The sequence below is a fragment of the Rattus norvegicus genome, chromosome 8, assembly GCF_036323735.1.
Source record: "Rattus norvegicus strain BN/NHsdMcwi chromosome 8, GRCr8, whole genome shotgun sequence".
Classification (NCBI taxonomy): Eukaryota; Metazoa; Chordata; class Mammalia; order Rodentia; family Muridae; genus Rattus; species Rattus norvegicus.
Genome location: NC_086026.1, coordinates 66,280,483 through 66,306,538, shown reverse-complemented (window position 1 = coordinate 66,306,538; position 26,056 = coordinate 66,280,483). Strand labels below are relative to the sequence as shown.

The following is a 26,056-nucleotide window of genomic DNA, read 5'->3' as shown; positions in this document are numbered from 1 at the left end:
ACTTGAACCTTCTCTCAAAAGGAAAAAGACAATAAAAAGGTAAAGGGGAGGCAGTGTACATAGATAAGACTAAGGAGTTAAAATCCTCTTGCAGAGAAACCCAACTGTATTCCTAGGCATTCCATGTCAGGCAACTCCCTACTGCCTGTTAACTCAAGCTCCAGGGGGACCTGACCTCTGACCTCTAGTGCATCTGCACTCCTGTGCACACACCCACATACAAAGATACGCACATAATTTAAAATATTTTTTTAAATAGGGCTGGAGGAAGCCAGAAAGATGGCACAGTAGTTAAGAGCACTGGCTGTCCTCCCAGAGGATCTAAGCTTGATTCCCAACACTGTCATAGCTGTTCTCAACAGTCTATACCACCAGTCCCAGAGGATCTGCTATCCTTCTGGCCTCCACGGGTACTACAAGTACACAGTACACAGACATACATTCCAGCAAACACAGACATAAGATAAAAATAAAATCTTAAAACAAGAAGTAGGGCTGGAGAGATGGCTCAGTGGTTAAAAGTCTACACTGCTTTTCCAGAGGAGCGGAGTTCGATTCTTAGTACCCACATCAGGCACCCACATCAGGTAGCTCACAACCATCTTAAACTGCAGCTCCAGAAAAATCCAAATCCTCTGGTTTTGGCAGGTCCCTGCACTCACTCCTACAACTTCACACAGACACACAGAAACATAGAGACAGACACAGTTTAAAATAATAAAAATAAGCAAAATATAAATGAAAAATGGGGTGTCTTCACCCCTTTCTTTGGGTTTCTAAGAAGGGTTTCAGTATGTCCCCAGAATGACCTAGGACTTCCTAAGGAATCCAAGCTGTCCCTGCTTCAGCATCCCTAGTGCTGGAATTACAAATATGTATGAGCTACCACACCCTTCCCAGAATATACTTTTCTTGACTCAGATTCCAAAATTAGCACAGTGATACTATAAAGGTAAGTTTGCCTCAAATTCAAGGCTGATCTCTACAATGCTAGCATTATAAGCACAAACTCATATTCAACTCTTCTCAAATGTCTGAGTATTGCTATGAAGTACTTTTCCATTGAGTGAAGTGATAAGCAGCCTATTCTCTGTTTCAGGTTAATGAATGTGAACAGAAATAATTTTTAATCATTTCTTTTATTTTATATTATGAGGGATTTACCTGCATATATGCATATGCATCATGTGCATGAAGTGCTTTTGGAGGTCAGTAGAAGGCATTGGATCACCTTGAACTGGAAGCTATACATATTTTTAAGCCTCTATGTGGGCTTTAGAAACTGAGCCTAGGTCCTCTGGAAGAGCAGTGTGCTCTTAACTGCTGAGCCATCTCTCCAGACTGGGATTGTTTTTTAAAGCTGAGTCGTGGTCTCATGACGCCAGGCTGGTTTTGAACATGAGATATTCCTTAGGATGACCTGGAATTCCTCTGATTCACCCATGTCTACTTTAAATGCTATCATTATAAACATGTACCACCCACCAAGCAATCACTTTTTTAAAGATCATAGTAAGTAAAGTGCTAGGGCCAGAGCCAACCCTTAGGACACTTATTAATAAATGCTAAACCTGTTAAGCAAAGACTTATATCTGGTCTCAAGACAGAAATGGCAACTGTTCCTAACTACAAAATTCTTCAGTGATAAGTCATGACTGCTCATCCTTAGACTACTAACATTTCAGACAGAATTCTTTGTTTATAAGACCTGTTCTGTGCAAAAGATGACAGCAGCATTCATAGGCTCTACCAACTGGATGCTGCCAGTAGCATCCTCAAGTTTGTAACAATCAAAAGTACCCCTAGATGTTGCCAAACATATCTTGATGAATTAAGTCACCCAAGTTGAGAAAACCTAAGATAATAGGATGGAAAGTTTTCAGTCTATTTCAGTAACCTACAGAAGATGATACAAACTGCCATTCATTAATGTTATTAATGATAATTTTTTTTATAATATCAGATGACCTCCCTAGAGTATTATATGAGCTGGGGTGGGATTCAGAAGCAGAACATGTCCTAATTATGCACAAACACCCTGGACTCAATCCCCAGCATTAAGACAATGACTGAGACAAAATCAGTTATATCTAACAAAGCAGCAGAGAAGACTACCAACACCAATGTACCTAGGTCATGTACAACCTATAATCTGTAACAAAACGTTCTAAGAGCAGAAAACAAAGTTCAAATAGCTTCTCTAATACTAGCTCTATATGCATTACTAATGCATGGTAAGTCACAGAATTTTTTCTTTCCCATGGTTCTAGAGAAAGAACCAAGGGTCATACTCATGCCAGGTAAGTACTCTACCACTGAGCTACATCCCCCAGCCCAGTGGCTATTAGAATTTTTTTTGAGGGGTGAAGGTGGGAAGGGGGAGTAAACAGAGTCTCTAGTTCAAGCTATCTTGAACTCCCTATGAAGCTAAGAAAAGCACTGAATTTAGCACTATATAGCACATAGTATTTTTTATCAAATATTTTCAATTCTAAAAGAAATGTGTGACCATTGCAATTATTGTTACTATTAGCCACAGAGATGGCTCAGCTGGCGAAAGAGTTCATTACACAAGTCTGCTGGGCTGAGTTCAATCCCAAAACCCACAATGAAAGGAGAGAACCAACTGTCTGAAGAGTTGTCATCTGACCAGGTAGTGGCTCACGCCTTTAGTCCCAGCACTCAGGAAGCAGAGACAGGTAGATCTCTGTGAGTTCGAAGCCAGCCTGTTTTACAGAGCAAGTTCCAGGACAGCTAGGGCTACACATAGAGAGAAAAAGCCTGTCTTGAAAAAAGAGTTGTCCTCTGTCCCCCATATGTGTGTCATGGCATCATATACCCATACTCACACACATGCCATACACATACACAAACTATGAATTAGGAGTTGAAGAGACAGAGAGCTCGGTGATCAAGAGCACTTATTTATCTTGCAGAGAATCTGGGTTTGGTTCCCAGCACCCATATGGCACCTCACAACCATCTACAATATAACTTCAATTCCAGGAGACCCAACACCCTCTTTGGGTTTCCATGGGCACGAGGCATGTAAGGGATACATAGACATTCATACAGGTAAAACACCCATAGATATTTTATTTTAATTTTTAAATAAACATAAATAAAGTAAAAAAGGCCAGGTGTGGCTGTTCACTCCTTTAATCCCAGAACTAGAGAGACAGAGGCAGGTGGATCCCTGTGAGTTTAAGGCCAGCCTGGTCTACAGAGCAAGTTCCAGAATGTCCAAAGTTACACGGAGAAACCCTATCTCAAAAAACAAACAAGAACAAGAAATGATAAAAATAAAAAATGATATAGAGTTCTGTTTGTTTAAGGCAGGCTTAATACTTCAGAGGAATTAGAACATCGCAGAAATCCCCATGCCCCTCAGAAGCTGGAATGATGTTTCCTTTCCTCAGAAGCAGGGACTAAGGAAGGTCATCTCCAGGGCTGGAGTTAAGAGCACTGGTTGCTCTTACAGAGGACTGGGGCTAGGTTCCCAGCACCCACATGCTCCATCAGCAACTCTAGTTCCAGGGAATCTGGAGCCTTTTGAACTCTATGGGAACAAGGCATGAATGTATGCATACATATAGGTATCCAAAAATATTCATACACATAAAATAAATGAAAAATTTTTTAAAATCTTCTATCTACTATTTAGGTCACAGCCTTTCATAGTCCAGACCAAAATGATACAACCCAGAATAAACAAATAATATGCCCCATAGGTCATGGGGCTCCTCAGCTTCTGCACCCTATTCCTGACCCCAGTCTCCAGCTTGCGAACCTAATGCTCAGCTGGGTGTGGTGATACTCACACCTTTACTCCCAGCACTTGAGGAGCAAGGCAGGCAGATCTCTTAGTTCAAGGCCAGCCTGGCCTAAAAAATAAGTTCCAGGCTAGCCTAGTACACAGAGCAAGTTCCAGGACAGACAGGACTACACAAAGAACTCCCCCACCCCCAAATAAAATAAAACAACAAAAAAGATGCTATCTCAATTAGGGGGAGGGGAAAGAGCCTAATGCTCACCAGAACTTAAGGAGCTGAAGTATGGGAATCAAGAATTCTAGAGCATAGGGGTCTAGTAGCTCACCCCTAATCCTAGCACCCCTGAGGCAAAGTAAGGCAAGAGGAGTGTCAGGATTCTTGGGCTACAGTGTAAGACCTAATCTCTAAACACTAGAAAAAGAAGAAAGGGGGCTGGAGAGATGGCTCAGTGGTTAAGAGCACTGACTGTTCTTCCAGAGGTCCTGAGTTCAATTCCCAGCAACCACATGGTGGCTCACAACCATCTGTTATGGGATCTGATGCCCTCTTTTGATGTATCTGAAGACAGCTACAGTGTATTCATATGAATAACATAAATAAATCTTTTTAAAAAAAGAAAAGAAAAAGAAGAAAACAAAATTGGAAGCTAGTCTTAGCTACATAGTTAGATCCTTATTCTCTAAATAAAATAAATCCAGCACTAACTTTTAGTTTCTGTTTTGGTGCTGGGGATAGAATTTAGGGTATGGCATATGATAAGAATCACTCCAGCACTCCAGCCACATCCCCAACCCACCAAGTAGGCTTATAAAAATTCTTTCTAAAAGTAGGTAGCAGAAATAGCTGATTCCAGGTCCTCAGCCCTGAAAAATGCAAGCTAAGTAGCTGGAGTTTCTCCCCCGGTTCCAAAGAAGCAGGAACAAAAACTAGCAATTACTCCAGTAGCTGGTGGACTAACTAAAGGAGTTGGCTTTTTTTTGTTTTTTAAGGTCACTATGTAGTCCAGGTTGGCCTCAAACCCAGCCTTTCTCATGCAAAGCAAATGCCCTGCCACTCTGGGCTTCCTCTCAGTCTTTCTGATGAGCTGTTATATGGAGGTGTACAGAGAGAAATGTTCTAGCAATTAATCAAGAAAAAAATATGCTATCATCTGAAATTTAAAGCAGGATGAAAATAGAAAATAGCTGATAGAAGACCAGAGTTAGGGCTCAATTCCAGAGTACTGAGACTGTAATGAGCCAGCCTTTCTAATCTAAAACGAGACCTATGTCTTTTCCAGGAAAATAAAGCCATAGTTAGAAAGGTTTGTTCCAACATGCTAATCCTATCAGGTGTGGAACCTCACACCTGTAACTGAAGCTCTAGGATCAGTAAATAACAAGTCACACTCTAGGATTAAACCCAAATAACATCTCACCTAATTGCTGATTACATACTTAGTAACTGCAGTAATAGATCGAGAATGCTTCACCTTTCCTTCCATTTCTTTCCTGTGCTCTATGGGAATGTCTATGTCTCGGGAAAGCCTCAGTTTAACATCATGAATCATTTGATCCTTAACGTCTGGTTCCTTCCAGGGGGACAGATGACATTTGCACAGGACATGTAAGACTGTGGGAAAGGAACGTTCTTAGCCACAAGAAAGGGCAAACCCCTGCCCTTGGGAAAAGAGCCAAAAATCTTCACAGCAGTTAAATATTTAACTTTAGCCAGGCAGATGTGATGCATGCCTTTAATCCCAGCACTAGGGAGGCAGAGGCAAGTGGATCTTTCTGAGTTCGAGGTCAGCCTGGTCTACAGAGCAAGTTCCAGGACAGCTAGGGCTACACAGAAAAAACCTTGGGTCAAAATTAATAATAATAATAATAATAATAATAATAATAATAAGAAGAAGAAGAAGAAGAAGAAGAAGATATTTAAAAGATTTTATTATGAAAAATCCAAAGTATAAAATTAGAATTGATTTTTGAAAGTTATACTATAAAGATTCAAAGTACTCATTTTCTGACATTTATAAAAGCCCACACAAGGGTTTGTGTTGATGGGCTTGTCACTAAGAGGTAGAGACACTGCTCAAAATACACAAAGCCAAGTGTGATCCATAGCAACACACACACACACACACACACACATCCCAGAAAGGCTGGAGAGATGGCTCAACAGTTAAAAGAGGACACTGCTCTTCCAGAGGACCGGTTCACAATGCTCCAGGGGATACGACACCCTCTTTTAGATATGTCAGACACTCTACCATATGAACAAACCAACCCTTACACACATATATATGCATAAAATTAAAATACACACACATGCACACACACACAATATAATCAACCAGGAGTGATCTTTGAATTGAAGGCTAGCCTGGTCTACAAAGCAAGTTCCAGGCTAGCCAAGGTTACAGGGTCTCCCTGTCTCAAAAAACTAAACTAATTAAATATTAATAATTTTCCAGGTAATTTCTGAAAGTTTTATTATGGGGGTGAAAGGTCAAGATTTTATTGTCTCCATAACAAAATCAGCTTAGAACTGGTTCACTAGGCCCTTTCTCTTCTTGTCACTTCCCAGTTCAAAATGCTTGCAACTCTTAATAGCCAGCATCCTCTTAGATCTGCAGTTGGGCTCAACTCACCAGTCTCAGCACCATCTTCTTTGTAGTTTTAGACGTTTTTCAAAAAATGGGCTTAGTCTGCCCGCCATAGCCACTCTGTTTCCTGTCATAATGCTGCTTTCCCTGGGCATACAGAGAACCCTTGCCCTTTATGTACTGCGTCACCTTGTGGGGCTGGTGCTTCCCACACTTCTTGCAGAATGTCTGGAGGGTCTAAGGAACGTTCACCATGTTTGCAGGAGCGCTGTCAGCTCAGGAAGAAAGAATAATAATTAAAAAAAAAAAACAATAAAGATATAGATCCTAGGATGAATCCAAACAGTTGTTCCTCCTTAGAATTGGTTTAAGTAAATCCCAAAAGTTCAGTATCCAAAGGAATGTAATAGTAGCTAACTTGATTGACTGTTTACAGTCACAGTAAGTGCTCCAGTGAGTCCTTTTTAGTCCTTATAATACTATGATATCAAAAATAAGGATTTCCTTTGCAAGCTCTGCAAATAAATATTAATAGGTAACCCATGGCAGTGATTTCCAAGGTCAGTCTGGGCCAGATAATGAAATCATGTCTCAAAAAACAAGCACGGCATGGCAGCACAAACTTTCGTTATCAGCACTCAGAAAGAACAGATAGAAGAAAACGAGTTTGGGGCCAGCCTGTTCTACTTAGCAAGTTCTAGGCTAACCTGGTCTATAGTGAGAACACTGGCTCGATTTTTTAAATTTATTAATTCATTACATAAAAAAAAAAACTAGGACAGGGAGTGTAGATCAATATTAGATCACATGGTCTTAGGTTCAATCCCTAACATTAAAATAACAGGAGGGAGGATTCCAAGCCCAGAAGGGGATAGGAACTCCACAGGAAGACCAACAGAGTCAACTAACCTAAGACCCTTGGGACTCTCAGAGTCTAAACCACCAAACAAAGAAAATACACGGGCTGGACCTAGGTGGATGTACAGCTTGGTCTTCATATGGGTCCCCTAATGATTGGAGTGGGGGCTGTCTCTCACTGTTGCCTGCCTTTGGACCCCTTTCCCCTAGCTATGCTGCCTTGTCTGGCCTCAGTGGGAGAGGATGCACCTAGCCTCACAGAGACTTGAAGTGCCAAGGTAGGAGGATACCCAGGGAGGCCCCCACTTGTTCAGAGGAGAAGGAGAGGGGGAAATGGGGGAGAGACTGTGGGAGGGGATGACCAGGAGTGGGGCATTGAGCAGTCTGGAAAGTGAGTAAGTAAATAAGTCAAATTAAATTTAAAAGATAATAAAATGAATAAATTAACCACATGCTGGACATGGTGGCTCACATTTCTAATCTAATTTTCAGGAGGCTGAGGCAGTAAGATTTCAGGTGTTCAAGGCCAGCTTGGACTATATTGTGAGTTTCAGGACATCCTGGACCACATAACAAGTTCCAGTACAGACTGACCTACATTGTAAGATAATGCCTCAATAATAATAATAATAATAACCTTTAGTAATAGTCACTTCTATATAAATTAATATTTCTGTATCAAAAAATGATGTTTTCGTTTTCTCTTTTTTGGTTTTGGCTTTTTTTCAGGACAAAGTTTCTCTGTGTAGCCCTGGCTGTCCTAGATCTCATTCTGTAGACTAGGCTGACCTGGTGGAAGTGCTGAAATTAAAGGCATGAACCACTATCATCCAGCTCATTAATTTATTTTTTATTTGTATTACATTTCTATTTACTGTGTTTGTATGCATGTGTGTGCATGCACATGTGAAGATCAGAGGACAAGATCAGTCTGGCCTCAAATTCTCCATTTTCTGCCTCAATCTCCCAAATGCTAAGATTTTATAGGCTTCTTATCAGCATACTGGAGATTAACTTCTTTTCATGTGAAAGAATATGTTATTCAAACATGTTAGTTGGCAATGAATAGAATTATAAATACTGAAGAGGGGCTGGAGAGATGGCTCAGCGATTAAGAGCACTGACTGCTCTTGCAGAGATCCTGAGTTCAATTCCCAGCAACCACATGGTGGCTCACAACCATCCATAATGGGATCCGATGCCCTCTTCTGGTGTGTTTGAAGACAGCTACAGTGTATTCACATAAAATAAATAAATCTTTAAAAATAAATAAATAAATAAATACTGAAGAGAACTGCTATATTGTCCTACCCCAGCCATTGCTACTGGAATAACCATGTAAGACCCTACAAGGCTATAATTACTAAAGTATCATGATACAGTTTTAGTTGAGTTCCTATTTATGGTTTATTCCTTTTTCAGTGTGTGTACCTGTGTCTTGTTCATCCCATACTCAACAATTAGGCCAGGATACCCCATTCCCTTTTTGTGAAACACAATCTCGCTCTTTAGTCCAAGTGGGCCTGAAACTCTTGGCAATCCTCCAACTTCAATTACCTAGGTTTAGATTACAGTGTGAGCCACCATGACTTTCTGTAGATGTACTTTTTTTTTTTTTTTTTGGATCTTCTTTATTGGGTTCTTATACCTACCACCCTTCTACCCTTTATTCCACCCCTAAGTCATTCCAACCCCTCAACACTTGGTAGGAAAGAGAAAGTTAGCGGGAAAGGGGGGCATAGACCTCTTTACACTACTTCCTGCTGGTTTTGGGCTTTGGGTTCCTTGGGGCAGGTCCAATCTCCATAGTCCGGATATCTCCAACCAGCAAACCAGCAAATTGGCAATCCAGCAATCCAGCAGCAGTCACCACAAAAAGCAGCTGCAGCGCAGGAAGCAATAGCCACCACAGGCCCTCTCAAGGCTCTCCCATTTACACTCTCTCCAGAGTCCCCAGAATCTACAGCTGGCAAAAATCATACACCTCCTAGAACATGGGACAAATCATAGGTTACAGCTATGGACAAATTGAAGCAGCCCCATATCCTTATAAAACCATACTTGTTTCTTTACTTTTTGGGGAGGGGTATAGCAAGCATTACCATAGAATAGAGCCTTGGCTGCCCTAGAGCTCACTTGTGCAGGCCTATGGCCTCATCTCACAGATCTAAATGCCTGGTTCTAACTTGCAAACACTGGGATTAAAGGTGTGCACCATCACAGCCAGCAATAAAACCAATTTGGGGTGTTTGAGACAGGGTTTCTCTCTACATATTCCTACCTGTTCTGGAACTTGCTACATATAGATCAGGCTAGCAGCCTTAAACTCACAAAGATTCTTCTGCCTCTGCTTTCCAAGTACTAGGATTAAGGCATGGGCCCCACACCCAGAAATAAAGCCATATTTTAAGAAGCATTATCAGCAGAGCTGGAGAGGGTCCATAAGTAATAACACTTGGTTGTTTTTCTAAACATTTTATCAATTCTTTGTGAATTTTACATTATGCCCTCCAATCCTATTCATCTCCCTGTCCCTCCATATCTTCCTTCTGCCCTTGCAACCTCCCACCACAAAGAAAATTTAAAAAAATAAATAAATAAATAAATCTAGTCAGGTGAAAGCTATAGTGTGTCCCATAGTATACTCTTTTGTCCACAATTCTTTGCTTGCAAATGTTCGTTGCAATGAGACATTGGTCAAGTTTGAGGCCTCTGGCTTCTGCCACACTATTAATACTGGATCCTAATTGAGACTCCTCTCAGATATCCTGTTGTTGTCCTGTGTCATGGAGAACCTGCAGCTTTGGATCTGTAGAACTGGCCTCTTCACATGCTCCAGAAGATCACAGATGGTGTAGATGTTGGAGTGGGCCAACACAAAGCCCTGCATCAGGGCCTGAGTGGCAGCTGAGTTGGTCAGCCAGCCAGCTCTCCTGCACCCGCACCATCAATGCCTCATCTGGCAAAGTGGAGGAGACTCTCTTGAATGCAGTGGCCACAAACAGGGTGGGGAATACTTGTTACTCAAGCCTGAGAATCTAAGTTTGGATCTTAACACATAAAAATCTGGTCATGGCTATGCAGGTGCCTTTAATCTTGGCACTGTGGAAAATAGGGGAGCATAGAGACAAAATGATCACTGGGCATTACTGGACACCAGTCTAAGACCAGATTCAGGAAGAGACCCTGTCTCAAAGGAATAAAATAAAGAGTGGTAGAGCAGGACATGTGTGCTTCCCCCTGTGTGCCTTCAAGCATATACATCCATATATATGCACACACACACACACACACACACACACACACACACACACACACACGCAAGCTATTAAAACCAAACAAGTGTTATCAGCACATAAATTCCCCAAATTAGCTGTTATACCTATGCTCACTGGGTTATCTGGATAAACTAGCCACTTGCTTCATGAGAAATAATGAAGTTAAATAGAATAAACAGTAACAATGGAGACAAGATAACACAGACATGGATAGAAATTATACTTCATCATTTGCTTGGTAAGTGATCTTGGGCAATTGTCCTCTTTCACTCTGAATTTTGTTTGCAAAATGAAAAGATTTAATTCCGGTTTTCACTCGGATTAAGTGTGAAAGCATCCATGGCGTTTCTGTCGTTCAGCTAACATCAAGCAGAGATTCAAGAAGAGTTTGACTCAAAGCAAAAGCTCAGCAACAATTACTTTTATTATTTTGCTGTTGTTCACATAAACTTTTTAAAGATGTTTTTCCTATAACTGAGCTCACTGTAGGCTCTAGTTATTAAGGAACTGAAAAAATGAACACAAAGGGGTTGGGGATTTAGCTCAGTGGTAGAGCGCTTGCCTAGGAAGCAGAAGGCCCTGGGTTCGGTCCCCAGCTCCGGAAAAAAAAAAAAAAAAAAAAAAGAACCGAAAAAATGAACACAAGAACTAGAGGCAGAGAAGTAGTTTAGCTGGAGTGTTGGCCTAGCCTACACAAGACCTAGAATTCCACCTTTAAGGCAGCAAACAGAGAATAACAAAGAGTGTTAAGAAGATTGAAAGCACTCACCATCAAGCCTGACAACCTAAGTTTGGATTCCCAGACTTACATAAAAGCCAGACACAGAGGCAAGTGCATCAGTGAAGGCAGAGACAGGAGAAGCCTCAGAAGTTCAGAGGCCATTAGCCTGTCCTCTGCAGTTTGCTGCCAAGTGGTCCTGTCTCCAACGCAATGGGACAGAGTAAGGAACACAGAATACACACATAATACAAAACACACACAAAGTAAGATTTAAAACAAATAACAAAATTAAATGAAGGCAAGAAATACCATAATTGCAAATGAGAATTTACATCAAGTCAACACATGTCTAAAAAGGATAATAGAACGACAAAATATTCATGGCTTTCATTTTTAGTTTTTTGAGACAGTGTCAGCTTATCTTCAAATTTGATGTATAGTTAAGGTTAAAGATGAATTTCTGATCCATCTGCTGCCTCTTTCTCCCAAGCGCTGAAATTACAGGCCTGTGCACCACTCGACTGTAATGATTATTTTCAAAAAATTTAACAAAATTTGAGAAATTAAAGATGAAAGGGTTGGAGAAATGGCTTGGTGATCAAGAGCAGATACTGCTCCTGAAGAAGTTCAGGTCCCAGAACCCACTTTGGACAGCTCACCACCGCCTGTAACTCCATCTCCAGGGTGTTCTGATTCCTCTCCTAACACATGTGCATGCACACACACACACACACACACACACACACTCGCGCGCGCGCAAGTAATGGAGTGGGAGAGATGGCTCAGGGGTTAAGAGTACTTACTGGCTACTCGGAGTTGGGGATTTAGCTCAGTGGTAGAGCGCTTGCCTAGCAAGCGCAAGGCCCTGGGTTGGGTCCCAGCTCCGGAAAAAAAAAGAACCAAAAAAAAAAAAAAAAAAGAAGAGTACTGGCTACTCTTTCGTAAGACCCAGGTTAGATTTCTAGACACCCATATGGTGTTGAACAACTATCCATACTTCCAGTTCCAAGGGATCTGATGCGTTCTTCTGACCTCTACAGACAAAAGCATGTACAAGGTGCACATAGATACAGATAAAACATTCACACACAAAATAAAATGAATAAATTTAATAAAAAATGTAAAGTTAAATCTTTAAAAGATAAATGAATCCAATTAATAGTCAGGGGATGTAGCTTAGTTAGTGTTTACCTAGCATGCATAAAGCCCTGGGTTTGACCACCAGCATCCTATAAAATCAGACAAGGTGATTCACCACTACAATCTTGGTACTGAGGATGTGGAGGTGAGCAGGAATATCAGAAGTTCAAGGTCATCCACTTAGAGCCAGACTGGACCACAGGAAGCCTCATTGCAAAAAATCAAAAAGAAAGTGGGGGCAGTGGGGCTAGGATGATGGCTTGGTTGGTAAAGTGCCTGCCTTACAAGCACAAGGCCTGAGTTTCATCCTTAGAGAATACATGTAAAACTGTCAGCCCTGTCTGAGACAAGAAAACCCAAGGGGCTTACAAGCCATCTAGTCGAGTCTAATTGAAGAGCTCCAAGCTAGCAACAATCCTTGTCTCAAAGAACATGGATGGTGTCGTGGTTTGAATGATAATGGCCCACAAAGGGGCAAATATCTGAACACTGATTTTCAGTTGTTGGAACCTTTTAGGAAGAATTAGGAATTGTGCCTTGATGGAGGAGGTGTGGTTCTTCCTGACCATTAAGTTCTCATCTTGCTAGACAATTTTCATAAGGTGGTGAGAAAAGCAAAATGTTTCTGTGAGGTTTATAGTCATGAAATCGGAGAAGTGCAAAGTCACTATAAACAACACAAAGGACTGAAAGGTAGGAAAGAGCCGTAAAGGGGTTTAACTTAAGACTATCTTCCACACGCAAGTAAAAACTGAAAGGTTAAAGCAATGAGGTCAAGGAGAGGAGTTTCCAGAAGCAGAAAGCTGCCTGTAAACTCTGTAGCAGGAGGAAACACAACAAGAATAGAAAGTGTTATACCTGAGGTAGAAACAGTGTGAAGGGCCAAAGAGATGGCTCAGCATTCAACAAAGCTTTCTGCTCTTGAAGAAGACCTGAGTTAAGTTCCCAGCATCTACACTGAACAGCTCATTACCACCCATAACTCCAGTCCCATAGTCTCTGACTCCTTCTTCTAACCTCTGAGAGTACATGTATACACACAGCATATAAACATACACATAAACAAAAACATAAGAGAAGTAAAGTGTGAGAAGTAGCTAAGGCCATAGGCTGTACAAAATCTGAAGAAAAAGGAAAAACTCTTAAAAGGAAGATTAACAATGCATGACTTTCCCACACAAGACCATGGATTCATTCACCAGAACCACCTAAAGAAAAAAAATATAATATCTATTCCTGGCACTCCTATTTGGAAGACAGGCAGGCTGAAGCGAAGATATAACCAGATTTGCAATCTGACTCTAGCTTCTCAAATGTAGTCAGATCAGATAGGAAACGAATGCCATTTCTTGTTGGAGGCCAGAGAGACAGCTCAACAGGTAAATATGCTTGCCACCAAGCCTGACCACCTCAGTACAATCATTAGAGCATACCTAGTGGAAGAAGAAAACCAATTCCTGAAAGCTGTCTTCCTCTGACCTCCTCCTTTCTGCCATAACACATGTGCACCCATACACATACACATACATATATTAAAAATTTTTTACAATAAACTCTTATTAGGATAAGACAGTAATCTAGACAAGGATGATTGTGATGTTAGAGTGACAGCCTAAAGCTCACAAATTCAAGAAATACTTAAGAAAGCCTGATGATACATTTTATACAAATGATACATTTTATACAAGGAATAAGAGCAACAAAGTGTCCAAAATTTTGATTGGCAGGACTACAGAAGGACATACTTAATCTTCAGGAAAGAGTAGTCCTCAGATAGCTATAAAGCAGTTGAAACATTTCCAAAAGATTAACCCACCCTTTGAATATATGCTAGTCCAGTATAATCTCTTATTTGATTACAGAATGGGGGTCCATGACAAAGAACAGCTCGACAGTACAGTGTCTGCCTCAAACATAAAAGGCTCTGGGTTCTACCCCTTTCCACAAAAAAATAAGTAAATAAATAGACATAAAAAATAAGAACCAACTAACCTAACAATTTTCTTTTTCTTTTTTTAAAATCCTTTCTTTTTGGAACATGATTTCATTATGTTGCCCTGGCTGTCACTCAGAGATCTTCCAACTCTGCCTCCCCAGTGCCACCAAGACTGGCCTTAGGAATACCTTTTATAGCCAATGTGTTGGCTCACACCTTTAATCACAACACTCTGGAAGCAGAAGCTAGGGATCTCTGAATTCAAGGCCAGTCTAGTGTTCAGAGCAAGTTCCAGGACTGCCAGGGCTACAGAGAAAGAAACCCTGTCTCACACAAACAAAACAAAATAACAAAAAGAAGAAGAGGAGGAGGAGGAGGGGGGGGAGGAGGAAGAAGAGGAGGGGGAGGAGGAGGGGGAGGGGGAGGGGAGGAGGAGGAGGAGGAGGAGGAGGAGGAGGGAAGACCTTTTATGCTCAGTATAGTGGAGCAAGCCTATAATCCCAACATTCAAGAATACTCTGATAGCTAAGCATAGTGGTACATGTCTTTAATCCTAGTACATGGAAGGAATAAGCAGGGGGATCTCTGTGATATTAAGGCCAGTCTGCTCTACACATCAAGTTCCACACCAGGCAAGGCTACATAAATAAATAAATTTGAAAACCTCATGTTTTATTGAACTAAAATAAGAAACTATTATATTTGTATTTCAACATTTTGGAATGACTAGAAAGTCTGGCATTGGAAATCAGACATAATTGAGAGTTTGTTTTTGTTTGGTTGGGGTTTTTTCCTAGGTCATAGTTATTTAATTTCTATTTGTTCTTTTACAGGGTAGAGAAAGAAACCTCCAGTTACAATACTAATTCTGTGGATTACACATTCCTTTTCTTTTTTCTTTTTTCAAGATAGGGTTTCTCTGTGCAGCCCTCACTATCCTGGAATGTGCTGTGTAGAACAGGCTGGCCTCAAACTCACAAAAGATCCATGTGCCTGTGCCTGTGCCTAGGCCTCTGCTTCCTGAGTGCTGGGATCAAAGGTGTGTACCACTATAGCTGGCCACATCAGAGTATTCTTATATACCAAGTCTGGTAATTATACACTGGTTCTGAGGATTGCATGTCCTTACTTTAATTATTTACTTTTTGGCTTAAAGGTATGGGCCACCAGGCTCTGAAGAGTGTCTCGTATAAATCTGGTTAGCCTCAATCACTACCTAGAGGTTAGAGAGATGGCTCAGTGCTGTAGAGTATATACTGCTCTTCCAGAAGACCCAAGTTCACTTCCCAGCATGTACATCATGCAGTTCACAACCTTCTGTAATTCCAGGGGATTCAATGTCCTCTTCTGAACTCTGTGGACAACTACACTCATGTGCACATGCATACACAAAATTAAAAATAAAAATAAAATATTCAAAACACTTCGCTAAGGGAGCTGGGGATGATGTCGAGCTCTTGATCTTGCCTCTTCCGCTTAGCGCTGGGGCTACAGGGGTTTGTGCACACAACACCTTGGTGAGGCCTTGACACTTCAAATCCAATGGACCTCATGGGGAAATAAGACAGAAAAAGTCCCTTTAAAACAAATCTAATAATAACTTCAAAATCTAATAGGAAGACAGAGTGAGAGCTTGTCTCAAAACACTAAAACCAAAAAACAAAAACCAGTTAACTTGACAAGATCAACCCACTGTTAGCTCTTGGTTCTTCTTTCTTCCACTTTAATACCAAACCAAACTCTTCTCGCCTCAGAGGGACATTTGCTTTATTTTATGACTTGTCTGATTCTAAAATCAATAATAAAGCCAATTAAGATCATTAAAGAATAAAATGAAAAAAAAAATGGCTGTCTCTGGGTTTCCTAAAGATAAACAATGCTTTTACTGTTAAAAAAAAAAAAAAAAAAAAGATCTTTTTCTTTTTCTAAAATCAAGAATGGCAAGAAAATATCAAAAAGGATATTAAATTTTCAGCCTTTCCTGAATATCCTGTGTGACTACATAATATTTTTTAATTTAATTTATTCTATATATGTGAGTACACTGTAGCTGTCTTCAGACACACCAGAAGAGGGCATCAGATCCCATTACAGATGGTTGTGAGCCACCATGTGGTTTCTGGGATTTGAACTCAGGACCTCTAGAAGAGCAGACAGTGCTCTTAACCACTGGGCCATCTCTCAAGCCCACTACACAGTATTTTTAGCCCTCATTATTATGTACTTGCAGGTGTTATAAAGACGAAGGACAAGGCCCCACTCTCGATGAGCCTGTAATCGCGTAGGTGAAAGAAAATGTAAATAAAAATTGCTCTGAACACTGGCAATTTGGTCCTGGATTCAATCCTCAGAACTGAAGAGAAGAGGGGGCACTATAAAGTGGTATATATACTGTGCAATTGACACGTACACCACTTAATATAAAGTGGTATATGTACTGTGCAATAGAAAAATACTCATCTTAAGACCATTTGAGGAATGGAATGAAAGGAAATAATGTGCTAAAAAGAAGTCACTTGATGAGCAATAAATAAGTAAAAATAAATCAACCTGTGGTGTGATGGCAGTGGTGTCAGCGGCACACACTTCTAGTCCCAGCACTCAGGAGACAGAGGCAGGCGGATCTTTGTAAGTTCGAGGCCAGCTTGGTCTAGCTAAACTCAAAAAATTTAAAAAAATGAAAAATCGATCTAACATATTAGTTCTGAGGCATTTCCCAGTCCTGGCAGAGCTCCTTGGCTACCTGCTTGCACTGTCTCACTAGAATTTTGAAAACACCCTGTTGCAGTTCCCAAGATATTACCACTATTTGTAATTATTTTTTAAATGGTACTTTTAAAATTTTTTACCCATTCTGAGTTTATCTAAAATTAATAAGAGTATAATCTAGAGCCAAACACAAACAAACAAAAACACCATTTCCATTTCCACAAAAGAAAAGTCAAGGACTTTTTTAAAAATCAGGTCTTGGGGCTGGAGAGAGCACTGGCTACTCTTTCAGAGGACCTGGGTTCAATTCTGAGCACTGACATGGCAGCTCACTGCTATCCATAATCCAGTTCCAAGTGACTTGACACCCTCACACAGACATATATGCAGGCAAAAACACCAATGCAAATAAAATAAAAATAAACCATAAAAAAGGGTCTTTAAAAAAAATTAAACGAATGTTAGTTTGTCAAAATAGACTGTCTTCCCAACCGATTGCGCTAGCAAATGTAGGCCTCTGAACAAAGGCAAGAGAGTGTGAAATGGGTTATTACCAACACGCCTCACCTTTTCCTCTTTCATTTATTTTATCTTTTTAAGGTACAACCAGATTATGGCCATATTTAAGCACAACCTACGTTTGGATAAGAGCAGTGCCAAGGAGAGCAAGAGCCCAACCCGTAGGGTTCTTAATCTCATCTAGTCCGTGTTTCCACAGCTGGAATATGGGGGTGGAAAGTTACAAGAGTGCTAGGCTTCTCCTTTACTGAAACCCCTCAAATGATAACGCAAGCTACTCCTTTTGGGGAATTTAAGGTCACGAGCTTTAAAAAGGGACAATGGAACTCCAATGTGGGCTTCAGAAAGATGGAGATTGTCAGATGAGGTGGGGGCAGGGAAATGGGGACAAGGGGAAGAGCTTAGCCTGGGAATTCAAAATAGGGAGGTCAAGGCCAGGGACTTACGGAGCTAAAAGGGGGACAGATCTTTCAGGATCTGTCCAAGTAGGCCCGTCACAGCAGTCTGAAAGCCTGAAGGGCTCCTTTGAGAATGTGGGGCACCTATTTTACCAGCGTTACCTCCCCTCTGCTTGAGAACGGAGACAACCACCTAAGAATCCTCCCCCAATTGGCTTTCCTTGCCCTTGAAAACAACTGACCCTCAAGGAAAAGAAAATGCAAAAGCGTCCTAAGAGTAGAAGGGCCTGGGGCAAGCTGTCCTGCAATTATCCAGTGGGGAGCCTAACCCAGTTCGAGGAACTTTAATATTCATTGAAATGGAGCGGCACGGAGCCCTCCCCCCACCCCCGGAAGTCTCCAGGCAAAGAAGCTCCAAGCCAGGGGTCCCACGGCTGCCGGGATGGGCGGGCGACGGCCTGGGGCGCGGTCTCCGGCCCGGGGAGGCCAGCCCGCAGGCCTGAAATGTGAGCAAGAGCGCTGAGGGCCAGGAGCGAGGGGAACAGCGGGGCTAACAGAGGCCGGCCTAGGCCTCGGAGACTCGGACACACCCACCGCTGCGGCGGCGCTTACCTGCTCCTCCTCGGGGGTCAGCTCCGGCGCCATGTCCGGCCGGGGCGCGGTCGCCGGCTCCATCCCGCCGCCGCCGAGGCAGGTCTGGTGGGCGAGCGCCCAAGCCCGCTACACTCGCGCTCCGCTTCTGCGGCCCGGCGCCTCAGTAGCTCTCGGCCGGCTCGCGCATGGTGCGAGCGCCCGGCGCCCGCGGCGGCTGCCAACGCCGCTCCTGCTGGCCGCGGAGAACCGGCTGTCGCTTCCCGCGGAGAGGAAATGCCTATTTGCTTCACTCCTTTCCTCACAGCACCCCTCCTCTCCTGAGGAGGAGAAAGTGCGGGCGAGAAACTAACAGCAGCTCCCGGTCTGTTTGCTTTTTTCTTTTTTTTTAAGGAATCCACAACTTTTACAGCCCACCGCGAAGGCGCCTGGCGTGAGGCCGTCGGCCTTCCGAGCCGCTTCACTCCGGGGCAGAGCTCGCCGGCGCCTCGAGACCGCCCAGCCCGGGCGTCCTCGGGGATGCGGGCCCTGCGACCTGCTCGGTGGCCTCGCGGCCCAGTTCCTCAAAAGCCGAGGCGGCGACAGGGAGGGCGGGCGCGAGCGAGCGAGGAAAAGGCGTCCCCCTCCCGGCTCAGGGCCAGCGCTGCGGCCTGCGCCGAGTCCGCCCGAGCCCCCCGCGGCTCCATTGAGAAACTGAGCATCTCATTCACAAACAGGCGCCGGGGAGGGCCGGGCCGAACCGGGACGCTGTCCGAGAGGGGGAGACAGAGAGGAGCTGGGAGGAGGGGAGGCTGAGCGGAGCGGCGGGGGAGGGGCTGCGGGGGCTGAGAGGCAACTCCCCTACGGGAGCAGGAGGAAGACGCGACTGTGAGTTAAAAGAATCCCAAATTGTGCGAGGACCGGCGCTCTTCCTGGCATTCATGGGCAGCTTCCACCTATTCATGGTAGTGTCTTAAAGGTTGCCTGTGAGGTCCAAGATGATCAGATGCCTAGGATTTGACAGATAAGCAAGAGCCAGGTTTCTTAGCGCAATGAATGTAGCCTGTAGTCCCAGCATCATTGTAGCTAATTTAAATCCGGTACAAGAAAAAAAGAGAGAGAGAGACATCCTGTATCAGAATTCATTCAGGAAGCCCACAGCCTTTGCAAACTCTTGATCTTACTCTAGCGTAAAGGCAGCAGAGTTTGGATCTCTCAGGGACACTGTGAAAGCAGGGTAGGGCCTACTGTGATTTTTTTTCATTATTTTAGACCAAAGTTAAGTATCCCAGAAGGATCTCAACAAACCGGAGTGCCACAGCTAGTCTCCCAGGACTGAAGCCGAGAAAGAACCAGAGGAAAGAAATGCTGTAAGTTTTGATGCTCGTCTTGGAGAACTTTTTTCTTTTAAGATTTATTTATTATATGTAAGTACACTGTAGCTGTCTTCAGACACACCAGAAGAGGGCATCAGATCTCATTACAGATGGTTGTGAGCCACCATGGGGTTGCTGGGAATTGAACTCAGGACCTCTGGAAGCAGTCAGGGCTCTTAACCGCTGAGCCATCTCTCCAGCCCTTGGAGAACTTTTTTAAAAACAGGATGGAACCTGACCTCCCTCTTTACTCAGGTTGATTTTGACCTATTGGGATCAAGTGATTCTGGTAACTAGGACTCCAGCACATCCAACAACGGTAGGATGCAACTGCATTTCATTAAAAAATTAATTATATATATAATTAATCACGTAGACCAGGCTGGCCTTGAACTTACAGAGATCTGCTTCTTGAGTGATGGAATTAAAGGCATGCCTATCCCTTCTGGCTCCTCAGCTATGTCAGTTTGTCTTTTGCCACCAGTGGATGAACTCTAGGTTGAACTCAGGAACCTACTCAGGAGTTGGTTTCAGTATTAGAACTGGAAGACAGTCTGTAACAAGTATATTTACTTGCCAGGCACTGCACTATGCACTGGAGTTAAAATAAGACAGTATAAGACGGTGGAAGATGTATCAGGAAGTAAAATAACACTCAGGGGCTAGAGTGATGGATCAGTGATTAAGAATACTGGCTGACCTAGAAGAGCATCTGGGTTCAATTCTAATATGCATATAGTAGCATAGAACCTTAGGGAACTCCAGTCCCAGGGGATCCAACACCCTCTTCTGGGCCCTGAAGGAGCATGTGATGTGTAAACATACATGGGGTGGGGGGAACACCCATGCACATTAAAAATAAAGATAAGGGGTTGGGGATTTAGCTCAGTGGTAGAGCACTTGCCTAGCAAGCGCAAGGCCCTGGGTTCGGTCCCCAGCTCTGAAAAAAAGAAAAGAAAAGAATAAAGATAAAACTTTTTACAAATGCAAGACTCAACTAGTACACATATGTAGTCATACTTTTCAGTCTGTTGGGGTCTCTTTCAGTTTATTGGGGTCTTATGTCTACTACCCTTCTCCATCCTAGTCCTTTCCAACCCCCCAACACTAGGTAGGGGAGGAAGGTTAGAGGGAAAGGTGCTGTAGAACTCTTTAGACTACTTCCTGTTGATTAGGAGCATAGTTCCTAGGGCAAGCTCAATCTCCATTGGCAGAGTATCCCAACCAGCAACCAGCAAAAGTCCCCATAATTCCAAACAGCTATCTACAGCTGCCTAAGTCACGCTCCTCCTAGAGCATGAGACAAATCATAGTTATCAGCTGTACCTGGATTAAAACACAAACATCACCTAACATAACTGGATTTTTAAAGAAACCAAAATTCTCACTGCATGCACAACATGCTGCCATTAATATTTTTAAAAGTATCCATTTATCAGCGCATTTATACATAGAAGCGCTTGGAAGAATAGACAGGAAATGTAACTGGTTTTCTCTTCAGAGGCAAACTGGGAGTCTGGGAAGCAGGGCTGAAAAGACTTTAATACATCCTGCTTCCTTTTCAAATTAATGTATAATTTATACACAGAAAAGGTGAAAACAGACGTATACAGCCACATGAGTTTTTTCTTTTTTATTTTTATAAACTGAATAGTCATGAAGCCAGCAAATCAAGATCTAGAGCTTGGAACTGGAGAGAATGACTCAGAGTGCTTGCTGCTCTCTGATAGACTTCGTTCCGAGCAACCACTCCAGACAGTTCTCACCATGGAAAACTCCAGCTCCGGAAGATCCAACACCCTCTTCTAACTTCTTCTTATGCAGACATAAACATAAATAAAACCTTAAGCTGGGTAGTAGTAGCCCACACCTTTGATCCCAGCACTTGGAAGGCAGAACAGCCTGGTCTACAGGACAAGCTCCTGAACAGATAGGCTACACAGGAAAACCCTGTCTCAAAAAGCCAATGAACTATATAAATAAAATCTTAAAAAATAAAATTTTCCCATCTTAACTCTAATGACTTGTATACTACGGCCCACATGGACTCATGTGTAGCCCATAGGGAGCGACAATATTAGATATGGCCTTGCCAGAGTAGGTGTGGCCTTGTTGGAGGAAGTGAGTCACTGGAGGAAGGAGCAGGCTTTGGGGTCTTATATATATGCTCCCACCATGCCTGGTGTAGCAGTCTCCTGCTGCTGCCTTTGAATCAAGATGTAGAATCTCAGCTCAGTCGCCACCTTTCTAAGAGTTGCCTTAGCTATGGTGTCTCTTCACAGCAATAAACAAAGACAGTAACAAAGTCCTGGGGTTGGGGATTTGTCTCAGTGGTAGAGTGCTTGCCTAGCAAGCGCAAGGCCCTGGGTTTGGTTCTCAGCTCTGGCGGTGGGGTTGGTGGTGGGGGTGGGGATGGGGGACCAAAGTCCTATTTTGTTCCCTCCCAGTCACTTCTGCTTTGAAGGGCAACCACTGTCTTGGTTCAGTATAGGTTTACTTATGTATATTTAAATAGTCATTTGGGCTGGGCATTAGTGGTACATACCTTTAATTCCAGCAATCAGGAGGCAAAGTGAGGCAGGTGGATCTCTTGAGTTTGAATCCTACCTAGTCTGTACAGCCCAGGGCAGCCAGGGTTACAAAGTGAAACCCTGTCTCCAAAATATAATTAAATAAAAGTCATTTAAACAAATACGTGTTTCCTCCCTAATAAGGTAAGTTCTCTGGAACTCAGTTGAGGAATTGGGAAGAGACAGCAAAACCAAACAGAATAAGAAATGACAGGACACTCGGAGGCAGCCAAGACCATGGACTAATGGAGGCTCCGGCTCCCGAGTGCCAGTATGAGACAAAGAAATAACCCTCCCCTGCTGCCAGAGTGTGTGGCTGGAACTCTGACTCACTTTGTGAGTGACAAGCAACAAGCAGACTGCAGTGCTGAAAACAGATTAAACCAGAATTTAGAATCCAGTGATTTGGTCCTGCAGCCCTCCAGCCAAAAGTTCTGCAGGTAATAGGAGAGGACATGTTTCTTGGGTAAGCCACTGTGGGATCTAAGGACATTCCCTATTGAGGTGGTGCTTAAAAAAAAAAAAAATTCATTTTCCTACAGATTCCTCTTTAACAACCAATTAATTTATAATCGAAACATTAGCAGTAATGGTAAAACTTGTATGAATATCATGAGATTACAATGGTTTCCTGCTTTAAGTAAAGTTCTTTTTCTTTCTTTTTTGTTTGTTTGTTTGTTTTTGGTTTGAGACAGCTTTTTTCTCTCTAGTCCTGGTTATCATGGAACTCTATAGACCAGGCTGGCCCCCTGAGTGCTGGGATTAAAGGCGTGCACAGCCACACCAGGTTGAAAGATCTTTATTGTTTTCATTTTTGACAGTCTCCCTCTGTAGCCCTGGCTGACCTGGAACTCCCTAGGAAGAGTAGGGCAGCACTAACAAACCTGTAGTCATGTCAGTGCTGAGGTTACCAAGTGCTGAGGTTACCAGTATCTGCCAAGGCGTCCAGCCTGTACTGATTTTGGTTTTGATTTTTTGAGATGGGGTCTCATATAACCCAGATTGGCCTCAGACTTACTTTGTAGCTATTGATGCACAACTACCTTTAAGTCCTGATGCTGGGATCACAGACACACTCCATCGAATCCAGCATTCTAAGGGTCTTCTATCCATCAGTCCACTGTGATGTAAGCCAAATTCGGAGGACCCTTTAGTGCCAGAGAGTGCACAGATCCATAAAACGCAGATCTATAAAATGTCAAGAATCTGCCATTTAATGTAGCAGCGAATAAATGAGGCAAGTTGTCAGTAGATGAATGATCAACTCGTATCATTTCAATAACACCACATAAACCAAAGAAGAAAGAGATGGCAGTGCCAGAATGCTACAAACCACTGGACACAGAAAGACAGACTGTTTCCACATACTACAACTTTGACACTTCTGCTCAGTGATCCTGGAACACCTGCAGTCAGCGATGTAGCTACCCACAAAATTCCTGCTGAGATGAAACTTGAACCCAAGCTTTATAACTCAGTCTACCAATGTGGTAAGGAAAAATAATAAAGGATGCCGTTTAACTGAACGAAAAAAGCTTGTGGGTATTTCTAAGATGCAAATGTGTGTGCAGACATACAGACAAATAAAGGAAGTGTGCTAGAATTGTTGCTGATCATAAGCTCAACCCAATGTTTGGAAATGAATGAGACACAGAAACTAAGTGCAAAGCTCCTAGTTGGCTAACTTTGCTCTTAGAGAAAATTCTTAGAAGGACCAGAATCCAAATGCCCATCTGGCTTGGGTTTGGTTTCTTTTGGGGGCCTCACTCTTTAGCCCAGGCTGGCTGGAATTCAAGGCAATTCTCCTGCTTGGCTACCTAAGTGCTAGGATTGCAGGCATAGGTTGCCATGTTCCCCTAGGTTTGTTTTGAACTAGATAGTCTTTTTCTGGGGCCTGTTTTTGGTTGTGTTGTTATTGTCCTTGTGAGATGGGCCTCCTATAGTTGAGAACTCCCTATCTAGCTGAGAATGACCTTGAACTCCTGATCCGTCCTCCATGTCTACAATGCTGGGATTATATGTGTTTATGTGTGTGTGACCACATGCAGTTAACTACCATCTGTTTTTGTCTGGTTGATTTTAGATTTTTTTAAAATTACATTTATCTAACATGTGTGTATGTGTCATACATGCCTGTACACACCATGCATGAGAAAGGACACTTTCAAGAGCCAGTTCTTCTAGTCGACATGTAAGTCCTAGGGGTGGAACTCAGGTTGTTGGGTTTGATGGCAGCCCTGTATCTCACTGGCCCCAAAATACCATCTTTTTTTGAGACAAGGTCTCCATATGTAGAGCTCTAAGTAGCCTAGAACTCTCTATGTATACCCAACTGGGCCTTGAGCTCACAAAGATCCACCTCCCCGTGACTCTGAGGTGCTGGGATCAAAGGTGAAGGGTGTATGCCACTAAAGCTGGCCCAGCTTCAGTCTTGGGCTAACACAATCAAGCATGGTATGACTATCCTGCTCCTACAGATCTCAGACTACAGATGGACTGATGAGGAAAAACCTGGGGGCGACAGAATGACCAGCAGTAACTTAGTGACAAGTCACACTGTACATACACTGGAATAAACTGACATTGTATTTTTACCATATCTCCCATAGACACTGTCCTACATTATTTTCAGCTGGTTGTGATAGCATAGGTCTTTGATTCCCAACATTCAGGAGGCAAAGGCAGGCAGATCTTTGTGAATTCAAGGATATTCTGGTACACATGGTGAGTTGTAGACCAGCCAAGGGTTCAAAAAGAAAGAACAAACCTAAAAAATTAAATAATTTTTATTTATCGTCTAATCTCACCATAATACTATAAAGGATAAAATAATAAATTTCATTTTACAAAAGATTTTTTATGTGTGTATGTATACACATATATGGCAACACACATATACACACATATATAGAAGACCTATATTACCAATATAGACTCAGTCATCTAAAACAGAAAGTGGAGACAAATTAAGGAAGATACCCACCATTGACCTCTGACCTCCAGATGTATGCTTATGTATGCACATGTGCGCACGCACGCACATGCACACACAAAAGTCACCAGTGCCAAACATGCTGGCGCACATCTGTAGACACAATACAGGTTGAACCCAAGTTTGACTCTCATCCTCCATCCAAAAAAGAAGGGTGTTGGTAGAGTGCTTGTCTAGCATGCAGTAGCCCAGAGTTAGATCTTGATTCTCAGCACTGTATGAAACCTTGTAGCAGAGTTCAGAAGTAGACATAGGACTAACTAAAATTTCAAAGTTGAGCCTGGCATAGTGGTATATGCCTTCAATCCCGGCAGAGGCAAGCATGAAGTCCAGGCGGACTGTGAGTTCCTAATTTTCCTTTCTCTTCTTCTTTCCAAATGCTGGGATGACAGGTGTGCATTCCACCATAGGCCAAGGCCAAGGTGAGGTCAGTGGCATAGCACACACACTCACACACAACCTCTCTCTCTCTCTCTCTCTCTCTCTCTCTCTCTCTCTCTCTCTCTCTCTCATACTTTTATTGATTTAGGAATTTCACACCATGAACCCCAAGCACACCCACTTCCCACTCTCCCAAGTCTTCTCCCCACCATTGGGACACACACACACATACATACACACCAAGTCCA

General features: G+C 42.7%; 2 protein-coding genes and 1 long non-coding RNA gene across 11 annotated transcripts in view; 1 reads left to right on the top strand and 2 right to left on the bottom strand.

The window, feature by feature from the left end:
* Positions 1 to 19,768, bottom strand: part of Ptpn9 (protein tyrosine phosphatase, non-receptor type 9) — an 81,536-nt gene extending 61,768 nt beyond the window's left edge. The window contains exons 1-2 of one of the 3 annotated variants that reach the window (XM_063264987.1): positions 18,532 to 18,665; positions 6,406 to 9,205 (exon numbers count right to left, since the gene is read on the bottom strand). In XM_063264987.1, the coding sequence (XP_063121057.1) occupies positions 6,406 to 6,420 (15 nt within the window). In that variant the 5' untranslated portion in view covers positions 6,421 to 9,205; positions 18,532 to 18,665. 3 annotated transcript variants of the gene reach the window in all.
* Positions 14,365 to 21,865, top strand: LOC103693102 (uncharacterized). Of its 2 annotated transcripts, XR_593930.4 has the most exons (3): positions 14,365 to 18,425; positions 19,762 to 19,859; positions 21,520 to 21,865. It is a non-coding gene; the product is annotated as an uncharacterized LOC103693102 (long non-coding RNA). The 2 variants fall into 2 exon arrangements; XR_010054401.1 differs by lacking the exon at positions 14,365 to 18,425 and having other exon boundaries at positions 19,720 to 19,859.
* The window catches only part of Snupn (snurportin 1), a 43,712-nt gene continuing 37,543 nt past the window's right edge, over positions 19,888 to 26,056 (bottom strand). For 5 of the 6 annotated variants that reach the window (XM_063265671.1, XM_063265667.1, XM_063265666.1 and 2 more), the window contains exons 9-10: positions 23,479 to 23,623; positions 19,888 to 20,805 (exon numbers count right to left, since the gene is read on the bottom strand). In XM_063265671.1, the coding sequence (XP_063121741.1) occupies positions 20,528 to 20,805; positions 23,479 to 23,623 (423 nt within the window). In that variant the 3' untranslated portion in view covers positions 19,888 to 20,527. Of the gene's footprint in view, positions 20,806 to 21,551; positions 23,624 to 26,056 lie in introns of those variants that run through there. The other variant, XM_006243128.5, reaches the window with a different exon arrangement.